The sequence below is a fragment of the Hypomesus transpacificus genome, chromosome 21, assembly GCF_021917145.1.
Source record: "Hypomesus transpacificus isolate Combined female chromosome 21, fHypTra1, whole genome shotgun sequence".
Classification (NCBI taxonomy): Eukaryota; Metazoa; Chordata; class Actinopteri; order Osmeriformes; family Osmeridae; genus Hypomesus; species Hypomesus transpacificus.
The window spans coordinates 4,535,249-4,553,484 of record NC_061080.1 but is presented as its reverse complement, the minus strand read 5'-3'; the positions used below and the strand labels follow the sequence as shown (position 1 = coordinate 4,553,484).

The following is an 18,236-nucleotide window of genomic DNA, read 5'->3' as shown; positions in this document are numbered from 1 at the left end:
AAACATTTAGACTCTTTCAGTGATGAGTAGAAATTAGACAACTGGAGTACTTTTAACCACAGAACTTTTTCAACAACGAATAAAGAAGTGTGTGTCACCATCGAGACAGACTGTTCATCCAGTGAATGTGGGTTTGGGTGTCATTAGTGTGACTACCCCCAGAGCAGAGGGTTGTGATTCATTTGTTTGAGTTCCAGCAAAATATAGATTAAATTACCATGACTGAGTGAACTTATTGTGGGTGAAACAACAGGCAAGTAGACAACGATTTTATTTTTAAATGCCAGTTTTTTTAATATTTGTAAATTTACAGAGGCTATCGCTTTAGCTGTTTACAGAACTATCCTTTACGCTTGATGTTAAAGTCATCCCAAAACCTTTCACCAGACAAATGAGTTTGTTGCACATTTAACCTTCCATCTTCATTCTCTATGTATTAAATTCCTGGTGTGAATGGTGCATTTGTCTTTAATGTTCTGAGGTGACTACCAAAGGCAAAAAAGATATACGTCTCAACTTTCAGAAAAAGATCTGATAGTTAATAAGTGGGCTTGTGAAAGATATTGAAACCGTTTGATTGCACAACTTGACACTTTGGTTTGGGTGGTCTTTGCGGTCTGACTTTGTCTGGCGTCTTTTCTTTTTCATTCCGTTTTTAACCATAATGTTCAAGTACAACAAGAAACATATTTCACTCTCCATTGATCCTTTTCTATGATTTGTCTTTGGTAGCTGGCTGGCCAATCTTCGAAAGGTCCGCAAAAGACACGTTTGCAGAGCCTCTTTTTAGTGGTTTGGCCTGCCATACAGAATCAAAACAAAAAAACATTCAAGACAAATATAAATCTTCAAGAAATTCTGTTTATTCAATGACAAGGAAAAATCTGCAACATGTGATATCATACCTGTGAGTCATGAGGTTTCCAGCCAATCATGTAAAGAATCTCAAAGGTGGCAGGGATGGAGCCGTCCTCATTTCCGTACATCTCTGTGGAAAATACCACTCAGTCAACCTTTTAAAGATGCATTCAAGACTTGAAGTCTTGAGCGACTGCAGAGTATACAGTCATTTGTTCAATTTCAGAATTAACAAGACGGATTCGTCACAAAAGCTGATCATGGACTTATTTATTAGTTTCTAGTGTGGCATTAACTTTTAATCGTTTTGTGCTGTCTTGAACTACACTGGTCCATATTCTGTTCAGCACAGTCGCGAAAACAAATGTATAAAGGGTACATCTCAGCTTAGTCTTTACTATTACCATGCTACTACTTAACTGTTAGCTCAATGGTATGTTTTGAAATGACCCATACGTTTTCCATAAGAGCAAGAGTTTACCTAATTTTGCATGTGTGGTGTTATTACAAATAGTTATTCTGTACTTACTTCTGCATGAGAGTTTTACTAGTATTAGGAGAAACTTTATCACACAACCTATCCCTTTAGCTTTGGAGGAAATTAGAAAATTGCCAAATGGACAGGTGTTGGGTCATTGAGTAGAATTTTTATGGCTCATGAGTAAACATGAATGTGAGTGTAATGAAGTGGTCTTTTTACCTTGGTAAATTGCTGCAGCAGCTAAAATTGTGTCTCTGTGTAGTAGTGACTTCCTGTTCCAAGCACAGTTGCTCTCACCCATACCTACAAAGAGAAGAAAAATGTGTGTGTGTGTATATGTATAAACTTTTATTTAGTAATTGTTTTACTGTTAAAACATTATGAAGAGAATACAAACAATTACTATGTTTCTTAAAAAAATGTACAGGACACAAAGTGAAGCAATGCCTCATGTTTCCATAGCTGTAAGCCATATACAGTACCTTGCAAGTCCTTCATGACCTCAAGAATTCCAGGATAGAGAACCTGTATATCATCAATGTCCTATGAAAAAGGAAAACATTGTAGGACAGATCGAGCTAGGGCCTATCCATAAATCCCACAAAAATGTTTTTGATTAAAGTCCCAAACCGAACTTGAATAAACCTAACAAGTCAATTGGAGCTAAAAAGGCTAATTCTAATTCATGAAATCCGACTAATCCGAGTCTGTTTCAAGTAGTCAAGATATTTACAGGTGCACTCTATTCTTAACACGGGCTAAGCCTGACAGTTAGTTTTCCCCGGACCAGGTTAGTTTTGCAGCATAAGTTGCTATAGTAACTGAGCTTGAACTACATTGAGCTGGCTTTATGGAACCGAATCGACTAGAAAAGAATAAGACTACGACATAAGCCTCACTTATTCTGTAAACTCGCTTTATGGAACAGGCCTCTGCTCATTAGACAGCTGTTTTATGTTTTAACTATTCCAAGTTCAACGTTTATTTGCCATTTGCAACACATTAAGGGTTAAGTACACTGTAATCCTGGGTCCTGCTCTCCTTTACAGTTTCCTATCAGTTTGACCTAAATCCTATGTTGTGGTTATAAATTTGAATTTCCAACCTAACACTAAATCAACATGTTGCCATCTAAGCTAAATCAACATGTTGCCATCTACGCTCTTACCACAGTGAGCATGTTGAAGCCTGCTTGGCCCAGCAGGTTGCCCAGGTCAGTGACGGCTGTGTAGGGGGACACATGCGGGGAGAACCCCCCCTCCCTCTCCAGCTCAGCCAGTTGCAGGGAGCACCGCAGCTCGTAGAGGGTCTCCCCACCCACCATGGCCCCGATGAACACTCCATCAGGCTTCAGGACTTGGTGGATCTGGTGAGGGACAGATAATGACCATGTTCAATTGTTACCTACCCATTCAATTTTCACATCTCCACCCTCTGAAATCTACCAAGTGAGCACTGATATATGAACATCTCTTCATCAAATATTACCTGTCTCAAAGCTCCTGGTAGATCATTGATCCAATGTAGACTATAGGAAGCAGAAAGTTGGATACAGTCAAATGTATAGCCAATTGCTGTACCTCTAAAATAAAAAAACAACTGCCAAGAGTCACACATTACCTCAAACTGCTGACCACTAGGTCAAATGTGTTTTCCTTGAATGGCAAAAACTCCTCATCTGCTTGGAAACAGTGTGTGGGGATCTCTATCTTTCTCGTTTGTCTCTGGGGATGAAATATGCAAATCATTCAAGAACCTTGTTCCTGTTCCATGTTAATTTCCTACAACACATTACTTATAAGTAGCCTATCACATATTAAGCATACTTTTTTTGGTGCTAAAGACATTTCACAACTTTACCCACCAAAGCATTATCTGAGATTTCAGTGAGAAAAAGACACTCAACCACTTCCTGCAAATAAAAACAACATCTTAAAATACACTCAGTATGTAATACACTTTACACTATACATTCTGAAAACGTCTGATATCTAGGCATAATTAATTCATAGCTTAATTCCCATGTCTATATACATACACTGTACCTTGCTCAAATGTTCAGCTATGTGACTCCTTCCAGAGCCAATGTCCAAAGCCAAGGGAAATGTTCTGTTGGATGCAGAGTCGCAAAAGGAATTGTGCATGACTTTCGTTAAACACCAAGCCTTTTGCTTTGAATACTTTCCCTTCATATCAACTGAAATTCTGTAAACAACTGCCATGTGTCATTTGAACAGAAGGTCTCATTTAAAATGTGCTTGTCCTACCTTGCAATGTCGTATACCCTATCCGCAACTCTGCTGCCAACCTGCCGAGAGGAAACACCAAGTCAGATATTTGTTAGCTGTACATGGTGCATGGTCAACATTTACCACCCACCTCATTTCTCAGGTAGTCGTATTTGTCAGCATCTTGTAGTGATGCTGCCCATTTCTTCTGTTTTCTTTTCATTGTTCGGTCAAATATATTCATTGTAGTTCCAGACCTGCTTGACAGCTGCCTATTGAAATCAGTCCACTGTGAACACCAATATTTGGATGCTATCAAGTTGCTTAATGAGGATATCCTTGAATGAACTGTCATGACATTCCTGCGAGAAAGAGATTCTGGATGTTGTCGTGGTACAAGGAACCTTATGCTACCTATTTCGACGATTCTCCGGCAGACACAGTTTCGATTGAGAAAACAATTACCTATTCTGCTGTTCATGATGGAAAGTAATTCACGCGCTAAAGGTAAGTATAATGTTGAACACGCGTTGCACAACAGACAACTCTGGAGTTCTCCTGTCTTCCTGCCGTCCCCATTGAATGACCTCAATAACAGAAAACGCGAAAAAAGCGGAACTGGATTCTCCAGAGAAAATGTGGGAAAATGTTTACTTGTGCAATCCACATATTTTCTATCATAATCAAAGTATGCTTTGATTATGTCAGTATCAATGTTATTATAAAATACAAATAAATTAACTGCAGACTTTATTTATTTTAATTCTGAGCCATTCCACACATTGTACCACTTCAGACACCGTAGGAAAGGTGCATGCTGGGACAACACGTGGACCCTGAGGATATCACAGAAACCGCTGTGGTTGTTTTGGTAAGCGTTTACATTGCCAATTTTTTCAGTTATTGTTGGATTTTCTTAATTTGGGGATAGATTTGATGTCATATATAATCTTATCACTGTCGTCCTTAATCAATCCGCATTGGGAGTTGTTAACATGTATGTCAATATGACTATGAGGTATCTTATAAGGAGCTAGCTAGCTCTGACTCTAGCTATACCTAGTTAGTTTAGCTACACAACACTCAGGTGAAAACCCAGGTGAAATATTAAGTCCAAGGATATGTGTAAGCAGTGGCATTTGTTTCCCACAGAAAAGTGTATTGAGTAGCACGTTAGTTACATATAGCAAACAAGCCACATAGTTCACAGTTACTTGACTAGCAAACATCATAGTTCCTGAGCTAGAGCTTTTACCTAGAAACACAAAGTTTAGCAGTAGGAGCTAGCATCGCCGTCCTACCATCCATTCAAAGGTCAGCAGCCATCGCCGTCAGTCTATGGACGTCCATATGGACGGCTATGACGCTCTCAGGGATTTAGCTGGCTCTCAAGATTAGTCTCGAAGTTAACCCATATATTTTAGCTTTTGTACACATTATATGTGGTTGCCCATAGTAGAAAAAGTGGGGTGGAATGTTATTCTCCATGTTTATTTTAAACGTAATCAGTACATCTTAAAGTAATATGCGAAGGAAGTCAGGTGGCTGAGCGGTTAGGGAATTGGGCTAGTAAACCGAAAGTTGCTGGTTCGTTTCAGGCCGTGCGAAATGACGTTGTGTCCTTGGACAAGGCACTTCACCCTACTTGCCTCGGGGAATGTCCCTGTACTTACTGTAAGTCGCTCTGGATAAGAGCGTCTGCTAAATGACTAAATGTAAACGTAATAGTTAAGGTTGGTAATAAACAGTCTCTTTGTTTCCTACAGTGCTTGGAGAATCTTGCCATCATGGCGTCTAAAAAGCACCATGGCAGTGATGACCGCTTCCTTAAGGTGAAGAAGGACCCGCGCTTCTGGGAAATGCCAGAGAAGGAGCGCAAGATCAAGATTGACAAACGCTTCCAGTCCATGTTTCACGACGAGCGGTTTAAGCTCAAGTACACGGTGGACAAGCGTGGCCGACCCGTTAACCACACCTCTACAGAAGACCTGAAGCGCTTCTACAACCTCTCTGACTCTGAGCAGTCTGACGAGGAGGATGGGAAGAAGATAAAGAAGGAGCAGGTGAAGAAGAAAGAGAAGACAAAAACAAAGTTGGATTCTGCTGTGGGAAAGGACACAGACACAAGTGAAAAACCTGTAGAGAAGGGAAAAACAGTGAAGCCCAAAGACTGTGACTTCAAGGGAGCCCAAACTGTGAGAGGAGTAAAAGTCTTTATGGAGGGTAAGTGAAAGATGTTCATGACATGTTTTGGGTGTTGGAGAGGAGTGAAGTGAATGCTCAAAAACTTGGAATTAAATTGAGACTTTGCAATTTCATATGAACTCACTAGGTTCAGTAAATGCCAAAACATTTCTTTTCTTGAGACAGGTGAGAAAGATGATGAGGAGGAGGAGCCAGGCATTGATGAAGATGATGAGGATTTGTCAAAGGTTGACATGGGAGACAGCATGTCAGATGCAAGTGAGGATGGCGATGAAGACAAGGTGGATGAAGATGAACCGGAGGCAGAAAGTGACCTCGAGGGTGAGTCAGAAGATGAGTCTGGTTTGGAATCAGATGATGACAGTGACAGCGGGCCAGATCTTGCCAGAGGGAAAGGTAATGTGGAAACAAGTTCAGACGAGGACGAGGAAGACGAGGTGGAGGCCATCTTGCGTCACGAGGAGGAGGAGATCGAACACGACTGGGGCGAGTTGTGCAAAGATGCACCACGGACTGAGGACGTAAGTTAAACTGCAAGAAAATTTTGAATTCTTTTTGTGTAGTGATCATGTAAAAAGGCTCAGAAAGCAAGGATTTCAGTAACTGAACAAAAAAATCCTGGGATAGACACTTTTATTTTAACAAACGTTACTTTAAAATGTAAGTTTCCACACATTGCCTTTGAATTTGAATGGGCATTAAATACTCCAATACCAATCAGGTAACCAAGAGACTGGCTGTGTGTAACATGGACTGGGATAGAATGAAAGCCAAGGACTTACTTGCGTTGTTCAACTCCTTCAAGCCCAAAGGAGGTGTGGTGCTCTCTGTGAAGGTAATACTACCCTAATTAGTTTGTATTTGATATGGATTAGATGCACTCCTTTAGTTTCAGTTGAATGCAGCGGGTAACTACTTCAATGGTTTATTGCATTTGATTTGTCCAGATCTACCCATCTGAGTTTGGGAAAGAGCGGATACAGACTGAACAAACACAGGGTCCGCTGGAGCTAATGGCTTTGCCTGAGGACCCAGAGAAAGACACGGATGAGGAAAAGTAGGCCCTACACTATTCTGCACAAACAGCAGGTTGAATGACTATACTGTGTTAAGGGGTGGTCACTTGAGACACACAAACCAATCAATGTGAAGGTGCCTTTATTTTTATACAACTTTGCAGAGACTATTTAGTATCTAAATCTGCCTTAACAATCTGCCTCGGCTGTACTATAACTGTGATGGGGACCTGAAAAAAACAATGGTAGATAATTTAGTAACCGTTGTTAATTTAGTTCATGAGAGACAAGCATGTACCCAACCTGCGAACTTGCGCATTTCATGCGCTTCATTACAATAAAAGTAATACAATTATGGGTAGTCTACGTGGACAGTGAAGAGTTGATATATAACTGTCATGTTAATTTAAAATGATTGCCATGGATTGCTACCAAAAAATTATAATTATAAGTGCGTTTGTCTCCCAGGATTCACAGAGAGAAGATGCGAGACTATCAATTCAAACGGCTGAAGTATTACTACGCTGTGGTGGAGTGTGATTCGTTGGATACCTCCGCCAAGATATACGAGGAGTGTGATGGCTTTGAGTATGAGAGCAGCTGCTCCATCCTGGACCTTAGGTAAAATTAATTGGCAAAAGTAGAGATCAATCAATAACAAATTGTAAAATAGTACACTATAAACTTTTTGTTGCTATATAGTAAATTGTAAATCCTTTGTCACATAAATCCTGACAGGTACATACCTGATGAGATGATGTTTGATGATGAGCCAAAGGACATGGCCACAGATGTTGACCTGTCTGTGTACACTCCAAAATGCTTCACCTCAACAGCATCAGCCACGTCCAAGGTTTGGCAAACTGACAAAAACTTTCATTAATTAATCTACGTTGACTTTCAATTTAGCACTACAACAGCCTTTAAGAAGCACGGTTATGTCTGGGCTCAAAGTGATGTTTTAGGCTGAAATATTTGTTTTATAAGACTCAAAAAACACAGATGGCCATTTTTAGCTAAATTTCTCTTTTCAATTGTCAGGTGGAGTTAACATGGGATGAGACGGACCATGAGCGTATGACTGCCATGAACAGGAAGTTCAACAAGGAAGAATTGCTGCAGATGGACTTTAACGCATACCTGGCCTCCTCCAGTGAAGAGGAGGACGAAGAAGAAGGGGAGGGATTGATTGAGATGAAAGTACTGGAGAAGGAACGACCAAAAGGTATTAACAGAACATATTTAACAGTTAAAGGATCCTTGTGCAACACTACGTGTTGCCTTTTTCCAATTATTGTATGTTTGCTTTTTGTCTTTGACAACCTAGCTGAAGAACAAGAGGCTTTCGTTGAAGAAGTGCGGGAAAAGCCTGCAAAAGGGAAAAAGAGGAGTGCCGAGCAGATCGGCAAATACAGAGAGATGTTGAAGAACATCCAGGAGAAGAACAAAAAGCACCAGGACAAAGACATGGAGATGGAGATCACGTGGGTGCCAGGTAGGAGGCCCAAACTATGGGTGGAGATGATTGAGCATGTGTACGGGGCAGTTTATTGCTGGGATTTAAAGGTCACATGATGTGCTGTTTTTGGATGCTTTTATAGGCCTTAGTGGTTCCCTATTACTCTATCTGAAGTATCTTTCCCGAAATTCAGCCATGGGGCATAATTACAGCCACTACGAGCAGTCCCACAATGAGCTTTCCTCAAAACGCGCTGTTTCTGTGTCTGTATCTTTAAATGCTAATGAGGAGGAACATTAGCAACAACATTAGCAAGCCAAAACTCTTTCTAGCATGTGTATTGACAGGGAGAGCCAAACCTGTCAGCTGTGTTGTCAATGCCTCGAGAGAAAAGTGGAAGTAACCAGAGCCTGCCGTCAAGCAATAGCTCTGGTCGTACGATGTGTATGACGCCAATGACATTTTCAAAGGCTTTTTAGAACAGAAAGGCGACTTAAAAAAATTGAATATCCAGCGGTGTGTATTTTTTTTGCCTCCCCTTACGAATTCAGAATTCAAATTACTAGACAAAAAATTATATCCTGAGAAAAGTGGATTTTGAGGAGTATAGCTCCATAGACCTGAGACCATGAGACATTCTCTGGTAAGATGCCTCGAATTTTGCCATTTTCATCTCATCACCCTGGTTTGCAGAGGTGCACACACTAGTCATTTCAATGAGGAGAAAGGCTGATATCGCGCGCCGTACCAACAGCAGATGGTTATCCAAATAACAAAGAAGTGTACACTCGCGTTACAGCGTTTGTATTCACACACACACTTGATGCCATCTACCTTTACATTAGCGTCAGTAACTCAGCTGGCTCGTAGCCCCGTTGCTGTAAGATGCCTCGAATTTGCCCATTCTCATCTGATCACCCTGGTTTGCAGAGGTGCACACTAATAATAATTTCAATGAGGGGAAAGGCGGATATCGCGCGCGCCATAACACCAACCGCAAAACGGTTATCTACAGCCGTAATACAGCGTTTGTATTCACACACACACTTGATGCCATCTACCTTTACATTAGCAACAGTAACTCAGCTGTTAGCTGCAGAGCTAATGTTACAGCCACATTCTAAGGGTAGCAAGCTAGGTAACCATATACAGTAAAGCAACAAAATGATATAGCGTTAGTTAACTCACTTGTCCAAGGTTTGTAGCTTGACCAAGGAGAGTTAGTAATGATCCAGAATTTAATTTCAGCAAGGCCAGCCTTGTATTGGCTCAAGTTGAGGAAACGGTAGTGGCTGAAATGTTTGGCGCAGACATACAAAACTCTGCGCATTTCCAGCGAAAATAAAATTAAGATACTGGTTGTGCAGAGGCTTGGATGAAGGAACAAAAAAAAACAACTTTTGATTTGTACATCCAAACACTGAGTAACTGTTATGCTTCGTTCGTTTGCTAGCCATGATGTCTCTCCTGGAAAAACCGATAATGCACTGGCCTTTGCACGATCGTAGCTCAGTTTTTCATGGGCGGGCCAGATTATCTGGGCGGGCAATGCAAAGAGAAGGGCGGTAGCCTGGCTCCTTGTGACGTCACAAGGAGGAAATTTTCAAACAGAGCAACTGACCGTTCCCCAGGGCCACGCCCCCTTAGTTACTGTTGCTACGCCCGACTTAATTCCCGGAACTGTCAACCCAAAAGCCATGGTGAGTACGGGAATAAACGCTATAGCTGTCAGTGTGAGTGATGATTTTTGGAGTAATACCTCTGCGATATCTTCCAGATCCAGGCAGATGCGACTGCAATATGCAGTGGAGGGATTTATTCAAAATATTAAAATTAGCAACGAAGGGGAAACAACAAAAATCGGAAATTCTAGCCACTGGGGGACCAAAGGCAGGCTAGGGGAACTCATATTAATGTTAAATAACCTCCTAAAGTGAAGTTTTCATGTGACCTTTAAACGTTTTTGTTTTTGTCAGGCCTTAAAGAAACAACAGAACAGTTGGTGAAAAAGAAGCTTGAAGGAAAAGACAATATGACACCCTGGGAAGAGTTCCTTGAAAAGAAAAGGGACAAGAAAAAACAGAAGACAAAAACCAAGCAGGTGAGCATCCAGGAAATAGCTGCTACAAGAACAGAATAACTACACATTTTCTAAAGCAAACATACATACAATATACTTTGTTACATGGAATGGTCTTTTTGTCAGGCGACTGAATTGGACCTCAGTGATGATGAGCTTCCACCAGATGTTGATCTAGATGACCCATTCTTTGCTGAGGAGCTTGGATCAGTGGGTAAGTGCCCATGTTATTAAGTAATTATATTAGCGCTGTCAAACGATTAAAATATTTAATCGCGATTAATTGCATTAATGTCATAGTTAACTCGTGATTAATCAATTAATCACACATTTTTATCTATTCTAAATGTCCCTTGATTTCTTTTTGTCCCATTTTTTTTCAATTTTAAAGCTCTTATCAACATGGAAAAGTGGTTCGGATTGCTTCGTGCAAATATTTTTTTATTGAAAACAACATTGCAATCGCCTGGCTTTGACGAGGGGGCGGAGAATTCGCATGAATCACATCAGCTGTGTGCTTGGCCATCAAGTGGTATTTCAGACTGGACGTGCTGCGATGATAACTCAGTTTACAACGACAAAACACACAGATCACTTTGGTCTTGTCAATGGAACCATTTGGCAACTTTTTAAAAGTAAACTTTCCATTTAGAATCTTATTGGCATCCATTTCGGCGTCTCGCGCTCACCATCCACTCAAAACGTAACGTTAGCCTACTACCAGAGAATGTCTAATATCCGTAAACGGGCTCTGCTACTACTCTTTAGCCGGCTCGCAAGCCAAACAAGTGTGTGTGGCGTGCCTGTTGTTTTATTTCCGGTCTAGCTAGATCCGGTGTGGTGTTGTAGTCTTTCTAACGTCGGTAATTGTTGCAACAGCATGTGAAAAAAATTACAAAGTTTGCTAGGCCAAAAAGAGCGTTAATCGCGCGATAAAAAAATTGACACCGTTAATAACGCGTTAAACTGACAGCACTAAATTATATATTTTTATTTTATTGATATTCTTTGTGCAACCTGCAGTAATATTGCCATGCAAGTAGTGCTATTCTGCCATTATTGAACTTGTTCATACATAGAAAAAATACAAAATGATTGTTACCTTTCTTTACCATTCCACCCTTTGTTTTACTTATCTGTCCTGACCTGTGCTTTGCAGTAGACCTGAAAAAGAAGACAAAGGCAAAGAAAAACAAAAAGAAGGAAGAAAGAACACCGGAAGAGGAAGAAGCATTGGTGAAGAGAAAGGTTGGTATTGGCATGACAGATAGCTACATTGATACATGGATGCATCGGAAGGCAATAGGCACACACTGTCACTCTCAGCTGCTGGTTGCAGTATCTGTCATTTTGCACTATTGTACTGTACTCGACCCAGGTTAGAATAGGTTATAGGTTGAATAGATTCTTTGTGCATTTAGGGTTAGTATAGTGTATTATTTATTGTTATCTGTATATTAAGGACGTTTTTGTATTAGGGTTAGTATAGTGGATTATTTATTGTTATCTGTATGTTTAGGAAGTTTCACTTATTTAAGCTCAGCATAGATGTTAATTATGTTCTGTGTACGTTATGTTATGCCAGGTGCTTGCGTTGTCTTGTCTTAAGAATTTCAGTGCCCAGTCTGACCTTGTGTTGTTCTGTGTACCTGACAAACAAAAGACTTGAGACTTGTATGGTAGTGATACAGCTAGTTTTGCCGACTGATAAACTTGAATTTAGTTCTTTTCATTTCACTTCAATAATCTCTTGAAATTGCCTCTTGAAGTGTTTTGGTAATATCTCAGTCACAAGGGAACTCAAATTAAAGTGAGCCTGTTTCAAATGACTGGAGCCTTTGCTTTCTTGGGTGTCTCTAGGCTGAGATGGCATTGCTCATGGACGATGAGGACGACGACAAGCACAAACACTTCAACTACGACAAGATTGTGGAGGACCAGAATCTCAGCAAGAATAAGAGGAAGAGACTGCTGAAGAAGGACACAGCCCAGGAAGAGGACAACTTTCAGGTCAGAGAATCAATAGGTTGCTGGTGGGTCGTCTGGACGCATAGAATCGCAGCGCTTAGAAAAACAATTTGGTACCTGACAGATTTACTGTGTGAGAAAGAGTATAGTAAAATAAGGTAGTTTATTCTTCATTGGAAGTACAATTTGTTTCATTCAATTTGCTGTTCTTTTTTCTGGATTTGCTTTGAGTAGTTTGATTTAGTTTGCATGGTCTTTGACAGGTGGATGTTCAAGATCCTCGCTTCCAGGCCATGTTCACCTCCCACCTGTACAACCTAGACCCGTCCGATCCTGGCTACAAGAAGACCAAGGCCACGCAGAGCATCTTAGAGGAGAAGCAGCGCCGCAGGGAGCAGCAGCAGAGCTGCCACCAGGTGGCGATTAAGAGTTTAGAGTCCAGGAAACATGAAATGGGGGCAAACAAACAGGAAAAGGCTGACAGCAGCTGCTCGGCTGTGTTCGATCCCTCTCAGAAGGCCATTGACCCCTCTAAGAAGGCCATTGACCCGGCTCTGTCTATGCTTATTAAATCGATTAAAAACAAAACGGAGCAGTTCCAGGCAAGAAAGAAGCCGAAGACCACGTAGGATTTACCTATAATGAATTACTGTCTATAAAAAGCGATGGGCTGTTCTGAGACATTTCCAGGACCTTGTCACTGCATTTCTTTGTGACAGAGATGCACTTGGGGTAAATAGTCAGAAATATATTATACTCTGGACAACATCTCCATATAACGTTTAATAGTATCTAACAACGTCAATAATAGCGTAAACAGAAAAACAGGAAGAAAAATAAACAATTAGATAGCTTTGTCATTATTCAAACATAGCACATTCATAGGCCCATCAGCACTGTCACAATTACAGCACAAAGTTATTCTTTGACTCTTTACTGCCTGTTAGAATACACCACCTAAACACAAGCTAGTGAGGGGGATACAAAAAAGAATCTTTCATATAGGGGGTCCAGTATATGATTAAGTTATACTGTACCATGAGTATATTATTTATATGCTTACATACAAAAGGTTAGTATTTACATGAAAACCTTTTAATTATGAAATAAACATTGTTTTAATCTGAAGACACACATATGACAACGGATTGACGTTCTACAAAATAAAACAGTTTTAGAATACAAAACCTTAGAAATTGCACCATCAAAATTGTTGACCATTTCTCAAGTTAGAAATACAAAAATATATGTAGTGTTTCTTGAAACTGTTGAAATATTTTGTACTAAAGTCATATCTTTAGTCATTGTCTTTTGTAGTGTAACAAATTATATCGCCAATGTAAGAGTGGGGGGGGGGGGGGGGGAATACACTGCATACTTGTGCTGTTTTTTATTAAATGTTAGGTTCCAAGGACAACATTTATACGGAGTGAAATATTTTGAACACTTTGCACATTATCCTTCATTTGACAGAAAAAAATACTTTTTTGTTGCTTTAGGTCACCACAACCATGGTCCTTCACACTGACTTAAGGCAGAATATTTCAAACTCTTCCACTCAGAAACTTGTTAAATATGCCAAAATGAAGATTTGATACATGAGAACATCCTGAGAGTAAATCCCATCTCCATCAGTTTTCCTACCCCTAAATTTCCTACCCTTCCAAAATGGCAGTATCAGAAAAAAATTGCCCTGGATTTTAAAAGTGGCATCTAACATTTTCAGGCGTAGAAGATGAGTTCTGGGATCTGACCCCCTTGCACACCTGTTCCGTTGGTACTGTCTGAGGAACACTGAAACTGGAAAGTCACCTTCCCACACTGCACCTCGGTCATACCCTCCTGACCAAAATAACTCAGCTCATTGCCGTCCAGCACCACGCTGGCCGTGTAGAATGTGTCCGGCTCAATCTGCACCGGGTACTCGAACCACACGGGGAACGTACTGCTGGAACCGTCGGAGAAGTACTTGATGAGGCTCTGGCCCAGGGACACTCCCTGACGCTTCAGCTCGATTTTGGCGCTGTACTCTGCCGAGCCGCAGCTAGAGCCATACAGACCAAAGCCGGCAATGAAGACACGCTTGTCCACGGCGAACTGGATACTGTCGCAGCGGCCCCTGTAGCGCCACTGGTTGCTCCGGTAGGCGCACGACTGGAAGCGATGGCAGCGTTGTGGAGACAGGCCTTTGCGGGGGTTACTGACAAAGAGCAGATCGGGCTTTTTGGCAGCTGTGTACCACAGGAAGATGTCGTTGGTCTCGTTGAGTGTCAGCACGCCGGACTGCGCCGCTCCGTTGGCAAAGTCATCCAGCGCCATCGTCGGTATACGGATGAGGTAGATGGCTTTGCCCAGTACCAGGCGCTTGTTCTCGATGGTGGGCTGCAGTTCCTGCCGCTGGCATTCGGCTTCGGCCCAGCTCAGTGCCGCCTCGAACACCACCATCTCCTTCGCATTGAGGGTCTCGCGACGCAGGATGCTCTCGAGGGTCTGTGCGTCGATGTCGCAGAAGCCCTCCGAGCGGAGTGCTAACTCGGCTTGGGCATCAATCACCTCCCAGCAGCGCTGTGTTAGGTCGGGCTCTTCAAATAGGCAGCTCTGGGACAGCAGCACGCAGGCATTCTTGGCACTCAGACTCGTCTCCAGGAAGTTAACACAGGCTCGTGCCAAATGAGGCACTATGTACTTTTTAGCAGCATAGAGGGTAGCCAGAACAGAGTCAGCACACAGGTCTATCTCGTCACAGTAAATGTACCTGTAATGTCAAGCGTAGATATGTTTAGTTGACAAAACTTGTAGAAGTCATGCAGAAAATGTATAATATAAGTTAAGTGACCTCTAAGAAAACTCAGCATTCAGGGTTAACCCTTAAAATGAAAGTTAACTTTCATCAGCTATTGTAGGACAATGTCCACATCAATCACTGCATAGAAAGAAAACTGCTCAACTGAACATCTTTTGTCAGAAACCAATGGAGGCTCACGTAATGCTCCCTCAGAAACACATAGTAGTCGTTCATAAGTCAAATCCACATGCTTAGATCTTGTATATGAAAAAAGAAACTTACTTCAACATTGCCAGAAAAGAGGGAGGTTCAACGTCAGGTATACGGATCTCTTCCTTATCCTCAGCCAGTTCACCATAAAACATGGCATGGAAAACTGAACTTCCAACAGCCAGAACATACTGAGGAGCAACATAGAAAATAAATACGTAGTAGGTGAACCAGAAGGAAAAAAATTATGTATTGGTTATTTTAAACAAATTGTTTGTTTTTTTTACAGTAATTTGGAGTCAGATGGCTGAGCGGTGAGGGAGTCGGGCTAGTAATCAGAAGGTTGCCGGTTCAATTCCCCGCCCCGCAAAATGACGTTGTGTCCTTGGGCAAGGCACGTCACCCTACTTGCCTCGGGGGGGAATGTCCCTGTACTTACTGCAAGTCGCTCTGGATAAGAGCATCTGCTAAATGACTAAATGTAAATGTAATTTGCAACTGGAAAAGTAGAACACGCTTACTTTATGCCCTGGAACTCGTTGGGTCCCACCTGGAGGGCCCACAACAAAGTGAACATCTGCCATCAACTCACTGTTGAACATGACTGAGTTCCTGTCAATGAATCATATGATGAAGGAGTGGCATTGGTAAGAAGACTTAAAAAAAAAAGTTAAACATGTCAGTGAAATTTGTACTGTCCTACACCACCTGATGAAGCAATGGCGACAGGGTTAAATTTCAGCCAGTTAACTTAATATAGAGGTTATTGATATCTGTTATAAGCGGCCTGTCTCAATCATGGTCTTTGTGCCTATTGCCCTGCATGTGAGAGGCTGTCTCATCATTTAAGTTACAAGAACAATTTGGAATGCAATCTTGGCACAGCACACACCTTTCTCGAATGGTAGGATACAGTCCTTGCCAATTAAAACTGTGTATAGTGTTGTTGTTGTTCAGATTCTGCTGCTGGTACTGCTGAACAGCTGTACTAGCAGAGGCACAAGTGACCGGCGTCTTAGTGGGAAAAAGCTCTGCAGCCATCTTCTTCCCACGTTTGTTTAAATGAGTGATCTCATGGCAGACTTGTGGCCAATAAATATTGGTGTTGATGTAGGGTGATCCTTCAGTTTTTGGATCCAGGCCTCTGTAAGCACAGGGGAACATGAACAATTACTAAGCTATACAGATATTAAAGCTGATCATTGATACCCAATATAGAGCAGTAAAATCAAATGTGCAGTTGTAATGTATAAACAACTATATGGCATCTGTCACTCAACCCTCCTCGGAAAAGAGGCCAAGTCAAATCAGATGTTTTTGTAACCAGTCAAACGTTCTACTGAATTTGGGCGAGAGGGTACTACGGTTCAGCTCTTAAAGGCAGGTTTGGCAAGTTGCGCGAAGCTAGTTATTTTAGCTTCTTTTTGAGATGAGAGGTTACCCCTGATTGGTCATTTATTACAGTATTGTGATGCCCACCAATGTCGGAATGATTTCATATTACCTGCAAACTTGTAGATATATTGGTTGCTATCAAGACGTGAAGTTACTTAAGGCAAATATGACAAAAAGTGCATCTCAACAAAATTGCCTACCCTGCCTTTAAGTCTCATTAGCAGTAAATCGACGACCTTATCAGCCAGGTATTCTAGCTAATTGTGTAGGGTTGTGATCAATACGCAGGCAAGTTATCTTGACAAACTGGCTAGGCTAACTAGGTAGTGCTAACTGACTAGATAGTCGAGCTGGCGAGATAATTAGTTAGGCCCCTTGCTTTGATATGTCACGATTGCCAGCGATAAATACTATTACAATACTATGCAACACCAAATTGAATTTATCTGCTACAACACAGCTTTACCAGGTCTTCCAATTCCAGCAGCTACTACTGTAAGCTAGTGGGTTACTGTACAGTATCTGACTGAGTTTATCAACGTTAATAGATTGCTATAGCCAGGTACTGCAATGCTAACAATACATGTAGCTAGCCATTCTGTCTTGCAGATAAAATATTGGTTTCATTACAATATACTTTAGCTACTTACCTGATTCCACAAGCCAATCATGCACCTACTCCACTAGTCGATATAGCGATGTGATGTTAGGTTGTGCACATTTGTAGCTAGTTACAACACAGTAATGATGTCACCATCACACAGCTAGCTAGCTCTCAACACGTAGCTAGCTAGGTTAGTTGTTGTTTCTAACGACGCCAGCATCAAGACAAATAATCAGCTAGTTAATTATCAACTTAACTGCTGCAAAGTAATAGTCGTATTTTGTTGCACGGAAATGTATTGTATGGTCAAAAGTATCCAGCTAGCGAGCAACTATTACTAGCTAGTTTAATTCGATAACTTGTAAACAATGTTATTGTTAAAGTTCCCGACACATCCTGTCACCAGTCACAAAGAGGGCGGTGTTTACGAGCAGTCTTCACTATTAATGCTTACCTTAATTTACCTTCTTTACGCCATAGCCAACATGTTTTAAACAATTACGTATTTCAATTGAGACAATTGTCAAATAATTGGTGGAAAATCGACTGAAATATTAAATATTTAGGTGAGTTGTAATCACGTCACACAATGGCACATAGTTATATATTTTCTCTATGCACTGTCCTGGCTAGACTACCTGTGGTAGAAAATAAAAAGAAATACATTTCTAGAAGCATACTAGAAACTCAACCCAAAGTATGCATCTCTTGAACAGCCGATTGCAAACCTTTACGTTAAGTTAAATTCCAGGGCAAAAGTCGAATTACATGGAGTTAGTTCACCACCTGTAGTGAGTGATATGTCGTTTTACATTACAATTTCGTAACATGGCCTTAAATCGACTAATAATGTCTCTATTGTAAAATACAATATGGTTGAAACGTTCCTAAAAATAATATTATTTAAGGCTGACCGATTGTATTTTCAACCTTTTGGCTTTCCGTAC

The 18,236-nt window shown here is 41.1% G+C and overlaps 3 protein-coding genes across 4 annotated transcripts; 1 reads left to right on the top strand and 2 right to left on the bottom strand.

The window, feature by feature from the left end:
* Positions 1-227: 227 nt before the first annotated feature.
* On the bottom strand, positions 228-4,230 carry ndufaf5 (NADH:ubiquinone oxidoreductase complex assembly factor 5). Its single transcript, XM_047044213.1, has 11 exons — positions 3,719-4,230; positions 3,607-3,647; positions 3,385-3,448; positions 3,204-3,251; positions 2,960-3,063; positions 2,828-2,867; positions 2,508-2,705; positions 1,822-1,882; positions 1,559-1,642; positions 906-988; positions 228-799 (listed from the first exon to the last, which is right to left on the bottom strand). The coding sequence occupies exons 1-11, from the start codon at positions 4,046-4,048 to the stop codon at positions 713-715; spliced, it is 1,140 nt and encodes a 379-aa protein (XP_046900169.1). The 5' UTR covers positions 4,049-4,230; the 3' UTR covers positions 228-712.
* Positions 4,231-4,332: 102 nt separating this feature from the next.
* Positions 4,333-13,595, top strand: esf1 (ESF1, nucleolar pre-rRNA processing protein, homolog (S. cerevisiae)). Its single transcript, XM_047044206.1, has 14 exons — positions 4,333-4,438; positions 5,334-5,790; positions 5,938-6,293; positions 6,494-6,607; positions 6,720-6,829; positions 7,257-7,409; positions 7,527-7,641; positions 7,830-8,013; positions 8,116-8,283; positions 10,224-10,348; positions 10,454-10,541; positions 11,487-11,575; positions 12,188-12,337; positions 12,559-13,595. Exons 1-14 carry the CDS (start codon positions 4,382-4,384, stop codon positions 12,922-12,924), a joined length of 2,532 nt encoding a protein of 843 aa, XP_046900162.1. The 5' UTR covers positions 4,333-4,381; the 3' UTR covers positions 12,925-13,595.
* Positions 13,066-17,827, bottom strand: btbd3a (BTB (POZ) domain containing 3a). 2 transcript variants are annotated; one of them, XM_047044212.1, is made up of 5 exons: positions 17,744-17,827; positions 16,183-16,434; positions 15,812-15,902; positions 15,363-15,481; positions 13,066-15,050 (listed from the first exon to the last, which is right to left on the bottom strand). In XM_047044212.1, exons 2-5 carry the CDS (start codon positions 16,329-16,331, stop codon positions 14,018-14,020), a joined length of 1,392 nt encoding a protein of 463 aa, XP_046900168.1. In that variant the 5' UTR covers positions 16,332-16,434; positions 17,744-17,827; the 3' UTR covers positions 13,066-14,017. The 2 variants fall into 2 exon arrangements, with proteins under 2 accessions (XP_046900168.1, XP_046900167.1); XM_047044211.1 differs by lacking the exon at positions 17,744-17,827 and adding an exon at positions 17,336-17,726.
* Between the last annotated feature and the right edge of the window lie 409 nt (positions 17,828-18,236).

Coding starts and splice junctions, on each gene's coding strand:
- ndufaf5 (XM_047044213.1), bottom strand. CDS start 4,048: ATGAACAGCAGAATAGGTAATTGTTTTCTCAATCGAAACTGTGTCTGC. Junction 3,449..3,606: donor AGGGTATACGACATTGCAAG/GTAGGACAAGCA, acceptor TGCATCCAACAG/AACATTTCCCTTGGCTTTGG. Junction 2,868..2,959: donor CTAGTGGTCAGCAGTTTGAG/GTAATGTGTGAC, acceptor TGCTTCCTATAG/TCTACATTGGATCAATGATC.
- esf1 (XM_047044206.1), top strand. CDS start 4,382: ATGCTGGGACAACACGTGGACCCTGAGGATATCACAGAAACCGCTGTG. Junction 4,439..5,333: donor AAACCGCTGTGGTTGTTTTG/GTAAGCGTTTAC, acceptor TGTTTCCTACAG/TGCTTGGAGAATCTTGCCAT. Junction 6,294..6,493: donor ATGCACCACGGACTGAGGAC/GTAAGTTAAACT, acceptor AATACCAATCAG/GTAACCAAGAGACTGGCTGT.
- btbd3a (XM_047044212.1), bottom strand. CDS start 16,331: ATGGCTGCAGAGCTTTTTCCCACTAAGACGCCGGTCACTTGTGCCTCT. Junction 15,903..16,182: donor TATCCTACCATTCGAGAAAG/GTGTGTGCTGTG, acceptor ATTCATTGACAG/GAACTCAGTCATGTTCAACA. Junction 15,482..15,811: donor AACGAGTTCCAGGGCATAAA/GTAAGCGTGTTC, acceptor GTTGCTCCTCAG/TATGTTCTGGCTGTTGGAAG.